The sequence below is a fragment of the Stegastes partitus genome, unplaced genomic scaffold, assembly GCF_000690725.1.
Source record: "Stegastes partitus isolate 25-593 unplaced genomic scaffold, Stegastes_partitus-1.0.2 Scaffold891, whole genome shotgun sequence".
Lineage (NCBI taxonomy): Eukaryota > Metazoa > Chordata > Actinopteri > Pomacentridae > Stegastes > Stegastes partitus.
Window position 1 is genome coordinate 132,854 of NW_007578622.1, and position 13,792 is coordinate 146,645.

General features: G+C 41.4%; 1 protein-coding gene across 1 annotated transcript in view; it reads right to left on the reverse strand.

Annotated features, from left to right (window-relative positions):
• The window catches only part of cacna1g (calcium channel, voltage-dependent, T type, alpha 1G subunit), a 204,116-nt gene that overhangs the window by 104,525 nt on the left and 85,799 nt on the right, over nucleotides 1–13,792 (reverse strand). The window contains exons 9-11 of the mRNA XM_008293527.1: nucleotides 6,764–6,915; nucleotides 3,932–4,117; nucleotides 447–561 (exon numbers count right to left, since the gene is read on the reverse strand). Coding sequence (XP_008291749.1) covers nucleotides 447–561; nucleotides 3,932–4,117; nucleotides 6,764–6,915 — 453 coding nt within the window. The remainder of the gene's footprint in view (nucleotides 1–446; nucleotides 562–3,931; nucleotides 4,118–6,763; nucleotides 6,916–13,792) is intronic.

Sequence of the window (13,792 nt, forward strand, 5' to 3'; positions counted from 1 at the left end):
ATCCAAGCTGGAGTAATGCAAGAGGCAAGCCTATTTAACCTGTGTCAGACACTTGGAAATGGAAATTAGATGAGAGGAGGAAAATGAGGGAGGTGGATAAAGGCTAGTCTTGGAGGGAGGAAAAGGGGGTAGCAAAGTGAAGAAGAAAATTTGATTTGATATATTTTATTTATTCAGGAGGAAATTGTCTTTTCAGGCTCTGAACAGGGACAGGCTCAGTCATCACCGATGAAGCAGAAAGATCTGAGGCTAGTTGCTTGAGGGCTTTCCAGCAGATACAGTTTGATCACATAGGAAGCTCAGACTTACAAACGGGAGACAAACATGCATTCCTTTAGGTCATCCTGTTGCTAGAGTTTTACTTCCTTAACAAACTGTGAAGTAAATTGGCCGCAACACTGTCAGATGTGAATATTTAACATAAAGAGAAGAGGGTTCACGCTCACCTGGAAGACTGTCACTATGGCCCAGAGGAGAGAGTCAAAGTTCTTCCTGTCAGGCAGGGTGTCTCCGTCCCTCTCCGACCCAAACTTACAACCAAACAGATGCATCCCCAGGATACTGGGGGACGGGAGAAAACAAACAGGAAAAGGACGGATAAATGTTTACATCAGGCCAACCAATTAAATACCATACAAATAAACAAAAATGATTTGCTGAAAAGATTTGTTTTCCTGCTTGTGAAAAAGGCACAACAATGGTAACTTCAGATTGTCATGCAAAGACTTTCACTGACTACGAATATTGTGACCAGAAAAAGCCACATTTGTAGGAGCAGACATGGAGCGCAGTCAGTTACTGGGTCACATCGGTTGGCCTGCGATGCATTCAGGCAGCTGCCAGGAAGGGAATGGTGATGGAGAGCAGGTTAAGTTCAGCACCATGGAGAGCGTCACAACCCGTGGCAGTGACACCTCATGCATTTTGTAAGATCGCTGGCATATGATTTATCTCCACTGTTTGGGAAATTGAAGGATTAGTTCAACAGTATGTGATTTTTTTCCTGGACTAAGAAGAAAAACTAATCCATATCCATGGACTTTTAATGGAGGGAGATTAGCTTAGTTTAGCATAGTATAAACACTGGAAATAAAGGAGAAGGCTAGCCCGGCTCTGTTACAAAATCAACTTGCTAAAACCTCCAAAGCTTACTAACTAGCTTGTTGCAGCTTATTAGTTACACAACCAGAGTTGGGAACAAACAATTTTGGGTTTTAGAGGGGAAGCTTTGTGTTCTAACAGTATCCTGGTTAAAAGAAGTCTGTCCATCCAGGTAAATGTGAAATGGTCTGCACATATATAGCATCTTTACAGCTTAGTGGTACCTTGAACGAACATTTGTCAATCTAAAACTAAAAAACTGAATTAGATTATTTTGACTCTGATCACTTCTGGTTGAGCTTCATATTTAAAACACAAACATGAAAATGGTATCAGTCGTTTCAGCAAACTCTCAGGATCAAAAATCAGATGGGCACATTTCCGATAATGGTTTTGAGAAGTTATTTTTATGCTAGACATTAGGAGCTCATTTTACCCTCGGAAAAGGACTAAAGTAAACTTGTTAGCTCTGTAAATTTATTTTAAGCATCAACACTTAGTCCGAGTAGTGCACCTCTTAAACGGGCAATCAGTAGACGAAAATCCATCCATTATATACACTGCTTCATCCTCACTAGGGTTGCGGGGGGGCTGGAGCCTATCCCAGCCAACTTAGGGCGAAGGCAGGGGACACCCTGGACAGGTCACCAGTCCATCACAGGGCTACACTTAGAGACAGACAACCAAGCACATTCACATTCACACCTACGGACAATTTAGAATCACCAATTAACCTCAATATGTTTTTGGACTGTGTGGGAGGAAGCCGGAGAACCCAGAGAGAACCCACGCTGCACGGGTGCAAACTCCACGCAGAAAGTTTCCGGTGCCCCCACCGGGACGCAAACTGGCGACCTTCTTGCTGCGAGACAACAGTGCTACCAACTGCGCCACCCTGCAGCCCCAGTAGACGAAAATGTTCACAAAAATGTATTTCTCGGGATTCGTGGGGAGTAGAACTGGACAGTTTCATCTGCTGACTGTAACGTTCTTTTAATCATGAACTATTTTAAAGAATGAACCTCAGATAAACTTCACATGTTTATCGTAATCCATCATGCACTGCCATCAAAAAAGGGTCTGATTGGCCTCGAATTCATTCTGCAGCGTGACAAGAAGCCCAAACATACCGAGTCAAAGTGATTTATCTTCAGCCACAAGAAGAGCAAGGAGTCCTGCAATAATGCCCGGATCAACCACAGAGTCCTGATCTGCACGTCATCAGCAATACAGTACTGTACAATATATGTCTAACAGATTAGCAGGAACAATGCAGAGAAACACAATAATGCTATGCTATGCTACCTCAGACAGCTAATCGGGGGTGTTATTATTATGAACCAGCAGTGCGTCTGCATTGCAGTCTGCCTTTTATTCAGAAACACAGACACTGAAGCTCAACTGGAGCTGAGGGATCAATGAACGAGCCTCCGCTGTGTCAACTTGGCAACTCTTCACTCAAACCAGGGGCTGTTTATCTATGCATATACAAGGCCCTTGGAACTGTGTGTGTGTTTGTGTTTGTGTGTGTGTGCTGGAGCACCCTCACATACATGCGTCCACATATACACACAGAACCTACAAGCTGCAGAAATTGCGGCTCAGATAAATCTAACACACATACACACAGACAGGCTGTTTAACCATCTTTTTTTCTGTTGTCTTTATAAAAATCACCAAAATACCAGCAATTATCAGAGCAAGAAACTGTATAAACAGAAACAATCATCAATTTCCCGACTGTCCCTGAACCAATTATGTGTAACATACAGTTCTGTTGAAAAATGTATTCAAATCTGAGCTTAAAGTTGTGACATTTCAACAAAAGCACTTTGTTCTACATTTCCTGTTTAAAAATTCACAACAAATAGAGTGTTCACTCTCACCGGATTCTGTAAAAAAAGTGAAAATTCTGGACTCCTCTGACTAACTGGAGCGCATTAGTGACTTAGCTGCAACCAACTGTCACAAAAATTCGGGGATTCTTTGGCTGAAATGCCGTCTGTGTTTACACAGTGCAGACTGGAGACAAATCAAATGTATGAAACATTAAATTTAAAATGTAGTAAAATGTCTAACACCTGGAAAAATGTAATTCATGTTGATTGTAGGTTTGTTTTAATTGTTGTAAAAGAGCAAGTCAACAAAATGTATTTTTTGTTTTGTCTTTTTCATTATGTATGGCTTTATTTGTGCGTCATATGGCACAAAAAAAATAAAAATAAAAAATATTGTGTCCTCTCTCCTTTAGCCATGGTTGAGCTGTTTCCATGGAGGTGCAGGATTTTACATTATGGTTAAAAATGAGCCCACAGTAAGTGAAAATGTGACGGGAGCAACACATGCCCAGAAACAGCATTTCCCAGGGTTAAGCAAAAAGAGGGCTTACAATACAAAGTAGCACATCTATTCAGTTTCCTATTTACTGATCAGGCGTGTGTTTGTGTATCAGACAAGTGCTGAGAACCTCTGAGAACACAATTGTATTTTTGTTGAGCTCAGCCACCGAGCCTAACAAGGCAGAAAAAAGCAATGCTGACTAAAAGAGGAAATCACTTAGTCTTGTCATTCCATCAATTCATCTCTGCTACTCAGCGCTCCTTGTTTCTCATGTAGAAGCTACCATGTACTGATCTACCAATTTACTTCCATTCCACACCTCTGTGCTTCCAATTCCACTGAGAGAGCTTCTTCCACGGTCACAGATTGAACTCTCTTTCCCGTTTTTCCTTACTTTGGTGTTCCTCCATTAGCAACATGAAATGGACCGTTCCCCCAATGTGTATTTATACAGGTACATACATGTCGTTGCAGTGTGAGACAGGCCTACCTGAAGATGAAGATGAAGAGCATGAGGAGCATGCAGAAGGTGGCCACGTTGTCCATGGTCTTCATCAGCACCACCAGCTGCCTCTGCAGAGCCGGCATGAAACGGACCAGCTTCAGCACGCGCATCAGCCGGAAGGTCCTGAGCACCGACAGACCTCCATCCTGCTGACCCACGATCTCCCACACACTGACCGAAGGGAACAAAAACACAACTCATGTTATATCCGAAGCCTCGTGAATCGCTTTCAAGTCAGACGGCCAAAATCCCTCATCAGTAATCTCAGATCCCAGACCGGGCCAAGTGTCAAGGATCCCCGCTGCTTGTGCTGTATCCATTTTCACCATTTCCAAACATGATGTGTTCCCAGAGCTGGAGGCTCGAACCACGCTGACGTAACTGCAGTCCAGTCATGCACAGTAACGTTCTAAAAACAGACAACTCATAGTGTTAAAATACTAAAGTTATGAAGCAATGTAAACACTCCTTACAACTTTGCAACAATGAGCTGCATTTCAATTATTTACAGTTTATAAATGATTTCTTAGTTATTAAGTTTTACTGCATTTAATAACTGAAATGTAATTCATTTATTCATGTGGCAACTTGGGGCTAGTAAAGCAAGCAGTAAACAAACCACCGATCTCGACCGTGTGATCTTATGGATGTTTTAGCAAACAGTTGCTACACATTGAGCAATATTAGCAATCATTTGAGTCATGTTTAGTCACCACAAGGATGTAAATCATATGTTTGCTCTCCTTTTAGCTCTATTTTGGTCTCCACCAACTCCTAAGGGAATAATAGCTTGTCGCACCACTATATTCACCAAGTTCTCGTTAGTAACGTTGTCTGACTGTTGTTTAACATTGTGCTAGAAGATAATTCAATCAGACTCATGACAGTGGAGCAAAACAGTGATGTTTTGGGCTGTAAAACCAAAAGAAAGAGCTGAAAGATGCTAAAAGTCTCCATGGAGGTAAGTTGGAATGCAGTCTGGTGACAATTCTCAGTGGGTTTGATTGCTAGAAGTGACACCTTGAACCTTTTTTTCAGTATCAGAGTAATACAGAGAATCCTTAAAATTATTATTTAGTCAATATTGCAGTTAACTAAATTTGTCATTTGCTAGCTCTTAGCACAACATCTCTCAATAAACTAACATTCAAAGCATTTAAAATTAAATTAATGCACTATTTGTAGTTATAATTACTTGATTATTTGTAGTTATAACCAACACTAAATTACAAAAACTCTTTAAAAAATGATATATCCTCCTTCCTAAGCCATTTACACTGTTATAAAAAATCATTCATTCCCACTGCAGTAACCACTCTTAATAGCCGGAAATGAACACTTTGCTGTTTTTAACTGCCCCTAACGTCCTTTTAATTATGGCTGTACTTGTATGTTGTTTTAAATGTGTTTGTTTTTATGCCTGTCAAAGAAAAATTTCTGTCACTTGTGACAGACAATAAAGTTGATCTTATCTTATCTTATCTTATCTTAGCTGTTATTCCTGTTATTTCCCATTTACCCCATGTGAACCCGTCACAAGTGACAAACTTCAAAATGCATTTCTTCATTTTAGTGAGCTCTCCTGGCTTGCTGTGGTAGACTAACAGGTCACTTTTGTTCAGCTTGTACCTGCCAATTCCCACGGTTAGAAAATAGAAACAATAAAACATTTATTGGAGAAGTCATTATTCTGGTAGTGTGTCATCACCGTATTTTCTACAACACTGCGCTAACAGACTACAAACCGTAGCATCGCTCACAGGCTGTTTTTAATTTCTGACCTTTTCTTTTTTGCTACCCACGTTAGAATACCAGTGATATTATAATGTTTTTTCAGGGGTTTGGTTTGAGTCAGTTCTGTGGAGTGGAATGCGGTTGTACGTTTAGGCTTTGTATTTACTAATTTCCCTCAGGGTTCATTACAACCCTACGTTTTACTTGTATAATAATGTCCACGGGCATGTACAGAGCTGTGAAACCCCCTTCTGTTTTCCTCTATTTTTGTTTGTATCTCATGTTGTGTAACTATGTCAGATCTTCCAACTACAGCCGAGTAAACACAAAACACGAGTGTTAAATGATAATTGTATTTACTGAAGCAAAAGGATGATCTAATACCAACTGTGCCTGCTACTAAAAACCAAAGAACTACAAAAATGCATTGAAATCCGTTGGACTAGACACACCCAGGCCTGATTACTACCAGTTCTCTTCCACCAAATCATCCCCTAAATAGACCATTTTCAGAAGCATGAAGTCAGCTGAAAGGTCTCAGTAGTAGCACACTGTGCCAAAATCAAAATTCCAGGAGAGATGAAGAAGAAGGTGATTGAAATACATCAGTCTAGGAGGGGTTACAAAGGCTCTGGGACTCCACAGAGCTGCATTTAGAGATAATATCTGCAAATGGAAGACTTAGCTAAGTCAGAGACAGTCAAAATCCCACCAGAGTGATGTAAGAGACTGATCTGTAGGTATGAGAAGAGTTTGGGTGCTGCTGCTAAAGGTGGCAGAATAATCCCTTACATTCATAGGGAACATTACTTTTTGACATTGACAGTGTAGGTCTTGGATTTTGCTTCGGTGAATAAAATCCTCTGTTAAAACTTGTATTTTGTGTTTCCTAAAGTTTGTTTTATGTTAGATTTAGTTTGAAGATCTGACAGAGTTTAGAATGAGCCGAACTCAGGAGGGGGTCGAATAATTTTTCACAACACTGAATGGGGCCTTCGGGGTATTTGTTTCCAGCGGCATTGTGGTAAATATAGAAACAGATGGAAAAACAGGATGTATTTCATGTTGCCAGGGAGTCCTTACCTGATGACTACGATTATGCCATCGAAGACGTTGTAGGGGTTCTTGATGTAGCCGAAGGGTCCGTAGACCAAAACCTTCAGCAGCATCTCCAGAGCGAACAGGCTGGTGAACACAATGTTACTGATCTCCAGGGCATTGGTCAACTCTTCCGGCTGCAGAGACGAAAACAAAAAGAAGGAGACATTAATGGATTATTACAACAGACCCTTGTATTATAGGGGATAAAACCTGAAAATTGGAGATGCAAGAGGTTCGTATGTGCATCACATGTGCACAAAAGGCAATATGTCAATGACTAAATACAATTTAAATATGACAAATCAATCACACGTATCACATACAGCGAACACATGCAACCTTTATCGCACACCGGGACACCCGTTGATCACAGCGTTGACACGCAACGTCTGCTCAAAGCTCATCAGAGGATCGCACTGCCATTGGCATCTCGATCAAACAACCGGTGTGTGTCTGCATGTGTGTGTGTGTATGTGTGGAAGCATTTGAGCGCAGAGAGAGAGAGAACAACAGGCAATGAGAACAAGCAGACAGACAAGAGCAAAAGAACACGAGCTTAAAGATAAAAGGCGCGGCGCATCCGAATGTGACACGGTATGTAAATCAGACTTCTATAGCGAGTATCCGTAATTATCGGCGAGGAGAAAAGAGCCGGTGGGAGTGCTGTTAAGTGTCTGTGGACTGTGTAACACCTCAGACAGGCTTCATGAGGCCTTTCATCTCCGTGCAGTAAACAGTTTACACAACTCGAACGCGGTGTCACACACACACTGACATGACGCAGAGGACGGAAGGCGTTGAAGGCCTGATCTGGGTTCGCATGTTCCCTATCATAAGCATGTGTGTGTGTAGCTGCGTATCTCGATATTATGCTCAGCGCGTATAAATAGAGCGGTCGTCCCGGCAGAAGCATTATCCCCAGGCTGAACCGGGAGGTGATGTAATGTAATGTAAACACAGTGTGTGTCATTAGACCTGTCCTGGTGGGCTGCCACTAATCACTACACACCATGACTGTTTAAGCAGCGATTACTCAACACTAGCATGGATACACACAGAAAGGAATACAGAGATTAGCATCACCAGCTGAATAACAGCTCCTTGTGATGCATTATGGCACCAGTTTGTCTCGAGTCCTTAAGCAACAGTCAGTCGGTCATTGTGAAATAGTGTCGCCGCTGGTGTTGTTACACAGCGTTCACGTCATGCAGTGTGGGTAAGATGGTGGCTACAGCGTCCCCAGGGGCATTAAATTCCACCTGTATGTCTAATAGTACGGCAGTCGACCTTGTTTTGTTTTTGTCTTTTAAGAAAGAAAAGGAGAATGAGGCTCTTTGTATTATGTGAGTTACATGAGCAGATTGCTGTCATATCTGTCCAATCAATTAGCTTGGTTTAACACAGACAGTTTTGAGCATGGCCGTATTCCATAGAATGGTAAACAGAAACTAGAAATAAGCTATATACCCTTTTAATTGATGAACTTTAATCTGATTCTGAAGTGCCCTCAGCTGCAGTTCCTTTAATGGCCACTTGAGACTTGCTCCACAAGTGAGTAAACCCCAAAGAGCCCCATGTTAAATTGTCCAACTTAACAGTGGAAAATAAACATGTTTACAACGTGGTACAGCTTTGTTCTCTACACATAATCACCCCTGTAATGACAACTGTACAGGGGGTGAATTTTAATAGAGCTCCCCTGTTTAGTTTCTGATAAGGTTTAAAGCTATGTATACCGAAGAGTGTGGTGGTTTAGATTGGCAGGTGGGTGGTGTTTTAGGATAGTTCACTTCAGCATTCTGCCTTTTTACTCATTTTTGGATAAGCTGGGAGTTAAGATGAGTCAGACACTACCAAGACAAGCCCTGCCAGAGCCGCCGCAGCAAGCTTCAAAACTGAGGTTTGGAAAAACCTTTGTAGGATGCCCTGAAGGGTTCGCCCATCCTTACGCACAGTATAGTATAACCTACAATTGCAGCAAAAAAGGCCTCTCTAGAGCTAGTGTTTTGTTTGTCTATTCTGGGGTCCTGTAGAAATATGGTGGTGCAAACATGGTGGTCTCCATGGAAGAGGACCTGCCCCCTCTATAAATGCAAAGGGCCCATTCTAAGATATCGGAAACACAACAATTATTATTTTCAGGTGGCTGTATGCTACTAGAAACATAATTATGAATAATACATTACATTTCTGTCAATAGATTCTCCTAAATCATAGACAATGATTCTTAAAAAATAGTTTCAACCGGAAAGGGCAGGGAAACTGGTATTAATTTCCTCTTTAATTTAATCTAAAATAAACTAAAGCAACAATTTACGTAACAACAGCATGTCAGCAAAGTGAACTTTTTAAATCTAAAAGCTGAAATCGGTCATTTACTCAGCGCATGTATGTGTAGTGAAACAAAACCAGTCAAAAGCATCCACCATCAACAGAAAACTTCAGTAAGAGGATCTTGACAGCATATCTGAGCGTAAAGGAGTAAACACTTACAAGTCGTTGCTTGGTATTAAGTCATTATTCCCACAAGACATGGATTTAACAAGAGGCCCAAAAGCAAAGATAAGCGTCCAACAACACCAAGACCTAATATTGTACCACAACTCACAGCCTAAAGCTTCAAAACTGAATTTCACCGGCTTTTGACAAGTTACTCCACTTGCTGTGACTCACACCTGCATGACAAAATAGGTTGTAATTGGCTTTCAAATGACCCATATGATCTGTATGAAAATGATTCACATGAGCGTTTTCAGATTTGCCGTTCATGTGGTTGAATTTTTTTCTGACTGAAACTACTGAAACCAACATTGACTGTTGGTAAGAGGAGTGAACTGCAACATTCAGGGTCAAACTAAAACTATTTATATCGAAACAGGCAGAGCTGGATTGAACCTGCTCGGAGTCCTGGGGCAAACAGGAATTGTGGGCCCCTATGGACTCCCTGTTCTTCCCACGTCTGGATCCGCACCAATCCTCTGTTTTATTTTGCCCAGGGCCCTGGAAACCCATATTTCTTATGCTGGAATACTATCTTGCACAACATTTGCTGTGTGTCAAGTAGTGTATAAGGAAGACTTACGTAAGCACAATATTAGATCAGCATATTAGCATTAACACCCAATATTCTTGTTTATGTTCCATAAATCAAAGAATTAGAGTTACACACTGCCAAGTGTTGTGTATACCACTGAAAACTTAGATTCTTGAGTTACTTTGACATACACCACCTACTTAAACACCGTTACAGACCAAGCACACACCCCATCCATGACAACAGCATTCCCAGCAGGGCGATACACCACATCACACCAGAAAAACTGCTCAGAAACGGCACAAGGAACATGACAAAGAACCCATGGCAGTGACCCAACCTCCATACTCCCGAGATCCCAATCTAATCACGTGTCTACGGGATGTGCTGGAACAAGCCTGATCCACAGAGGTCACACTTCTAAACCCAAAGGATCCACTGCCAACATCCTGGTGCCAGACACCACAGGACACCCTACAGAGGTGCTGTGCACAGGCCTCAAGGACTCAGAGCTGCGGTGGCGGCATAAGGGGGACCTACACAATGTTAGACAGTAGTGGCAGATCTCGAACATGCTCAGCACCCAGCTATACAGACATATATTTGAAGAACTAATGTTGTTGTCAGTTTTTGAGTAGCACTCTATAGGCATGATTCAAAGACAAGCCGATACAGTGTTCTTATCCTCTTGATTTGTGACCTGAATGATAATAGTTTTATTAGTGTGAGCACTATCAGTAGCATGCCTGCTATGTTAAAATGACTCTGTAGAGAACAGAGAGGAGGGCGCCGTTGTTTAAAAAAGGAATAATTTGCCCACAGTCTGCAGTGCAGCTCCTGCCAGTGAAGCCCGCTTCCTGAAAAACAAGCTTTTCTCCGTTTCATCTCGCCTCTTTGTCATTGTCTCTTGTGTCTGTCTCTGGGTTCACAGACACAGATGAACCTATTCGTTTGATCCCGCTGCTTTATTGTGCCCATTCATTTGTACAGTGACGAGCGCGGCGGTGGCGGCGGCAAATCCTTCATGTGCACTCACACACACACATTGTGTGATTAAGGAAGGTTCAAAGGGTAAACAAATGCACTTAGATGTTTGTGTGTTCTTTCAGATGAATGCCCTCACACACAGCTATGTAGAAACAGAGACACACTTGCAGGTATATCCAAAGTTATATTAATAACCATCACACACCCACAGGCCACACACATAAACCCACACATCCAGCTCCAGTCTCATTACCATGTATGCACACGGTTCTGTACACACTCACACCTATATCCATGCATGTAAACACACACGTACAGCTGCATAATAGATGCGGTTGATAAGCCAGAAACAAGAAGTACACTTTTTATGAGGTGAGACTTGGACTGCAGACATCTGGTCTTGAGGCTGAGGTTCAGGTCATTATTTTTCCCCCACTGTTTCTGCTCTGCTATTGTTCCAGCTTGTATATTAGACATTCCTCAGACATCATGCAAGATTACTGCAAGAGAAAGAAACCGCAAAAGCCGTTCTCACACAAAGAAGTGAACGCAGGAACACATGAGACACGGAGGTTTGAAAAACACACACACACACACGATTGCGTTACCAAAGGTTTGCAGCCATTAGCTTATCAAACACTAGAAATCTCTTAATTGACTAATGGCCAGCGAGGTGTGCGTACTACCTAGAGGGAGATTAATGCGTCCACGTGCGTGAGTCTGTAAGTGAGAAAGACGCTCTTGCTTTTCTAATTGCTTCCTTCAATGGCTGTTTCCTGGGTAATGAGGCTGGAGGAGCATTAGGAGGTAAAGTGTGTTAGATGAGGAATAGTATAATCTGGTTAGCACTAATGTAATGTCACCTAATCTGATGTGATCTAATCTAAACGGGATGCCGCACTCTGCTCCAGACTGTCAGTGATGCAGCACTGTGTCTGGTATATATGTGTGTGTGTGTGTGTGTGTATGTGTGCACGCTAGTTTAATCAAGCGGTTTTCTTAAGCATGCTACAGAGGAGGAAATCTCCAGCATGAAATGGAGAATGATACACTCACAAACTCACTCCGAGGTTGGCTTTGATTTAATAATAATGTTGAGGATGGCTGATGCCTTATCGGAGATGACTGAATGATTAGAAATTCTATTCGAGCACCTTAGCATCATTTAAGGAAAACTACTCAGCTCCAAAGTTAATGAGGACATTAATTAGGCTTTCTGGATCTTTTCGTAGCATCTGCTAGAGAGGCTAGGTGCCACCTCTGAGGGCATTCTAGCATTTGTGAAGTCACTTTGCCATTTGTCGAGATGTAACTTAGCTGCTGTTGACATTAGCGGAATAGGGCGACATTCTGGGATGTACACTTAGTGCAAGTCTATTCAGTTTTATTTATATAGTGCAAATATATAACATACAGTATGTCATCTCAGAGCGCTTCACATAGTAACTTTACAAAGTTACACAGGGAGACAAAACAAATTCAAACAACTCCCTTTGAGAGAACTTTTTTGGCAAGAGTGAGAAGCAAAATTTCCCCTTTAACAGGAAGAAACTTCCAACAAAGCCAGGCTCAGGCAGGACAGACATCTGCCTCGACTAGGAAGCGAAAACAGGATCAAAAGAAAGTGTAGGTGCTTTCCTGCTGAAATTTACATGAGACTGATATGACTCTTATGTCTGCATGTTAAATATGGAGCTATGCCAAGCCGAGATCAAGTATATTTAAAACCTGACAAATGTTGCACTCTTCCTTGAAATCTGGTGTTCCACAGGGCTCAATCTTTGGGTTCCTGTTGTTTGTCATTTAGATGAATTATGATGCAGTTACGCTTGTAAAAGGGTATCTGATATTTGTGGAAAATACTTGTACCTTGTGCTTGTACAAAACACTTAATAAAGGAACTGCCAAATCTCTTAAATGGCTTAAGATAAACACGTTCTTACTTTGTGTGACAAAAAGTAGAAAAATCAGTCATCAGCATAAATCTGCATTTTCAAACTGAATTTCTAAGAGATGCTCTAGAATCTGGAATTCAGCCAACACAAATTTCATAAACTTCTCTTCAGACCGTTTAAAAACTATGTTAAGACATCCCTCTGTGCTCGAAGTGAGTTTGTCTTTATTGAATGTACATCTCTAACAGTAATTTAAGCTAATTTCATTATTTAAATGATTGCTTGATGAAAGCCTGTATTTATCTTGGTCCCAAACTGTCTTAACTTTGGGCCTTCGTCTGCAAATCTGTTGTTATTGTATAATGGTATCCACATGTTTTAACCTGTTTGAATTTTGTACTAAACTTTTTAAATTTTCTATCATTTAAATAAACTGAATGTTGTTTTTTTTGTGTCTGTCAGCTTAGTTATCGTTACACTCTGGCAGTATTTAATAAAATGTTAAACATTTTCTGTATAAACAGCTGCTCTTCAATGCAGAAAAAGCTGAAACCAGAGCTTAAAGGAACAATGCGAAAGGGATGAATTGGCAGATCCAGCCAAGGAGCTCAAAAGAAGAATGTACTAAGTACAAGCAGCATGTTATTTGACATTTCACTGAACCAGGAAATAACTGAATCCATCATTTGATCACTTCATTGATTCTCCCTTTTTGATTTCATGGCCTTCAGGGCTAGACAAGCCCTCGCTCTGTAAACCAGGATTAGGATCTGTTGTTCTGCCTTCTACATCTTACCATTGTACAAATTAGAAAAACACTTTTCTTAGGCCTGTCTTGGAGGGAGGCCAGTGACTTCAGATGCCAGCTCTACATTCCTCCGGCAGGGCAGGATAAAACCTGAATAAATATTGTCTCTGGTTTGAGCAAGAAGCACAGCGAGAGGGTCTTTCCACTGTCTCTCTGGGTTTGGCAGTGGAGAAGTAAATGTGCATGAACACAGTGCAGCATGGGAATGTATCCAGAGGCCTCCGACATGCATAAACACACCATACATGAATTCCATCACCTACGGAAATGACACAGTCTAACTTTAA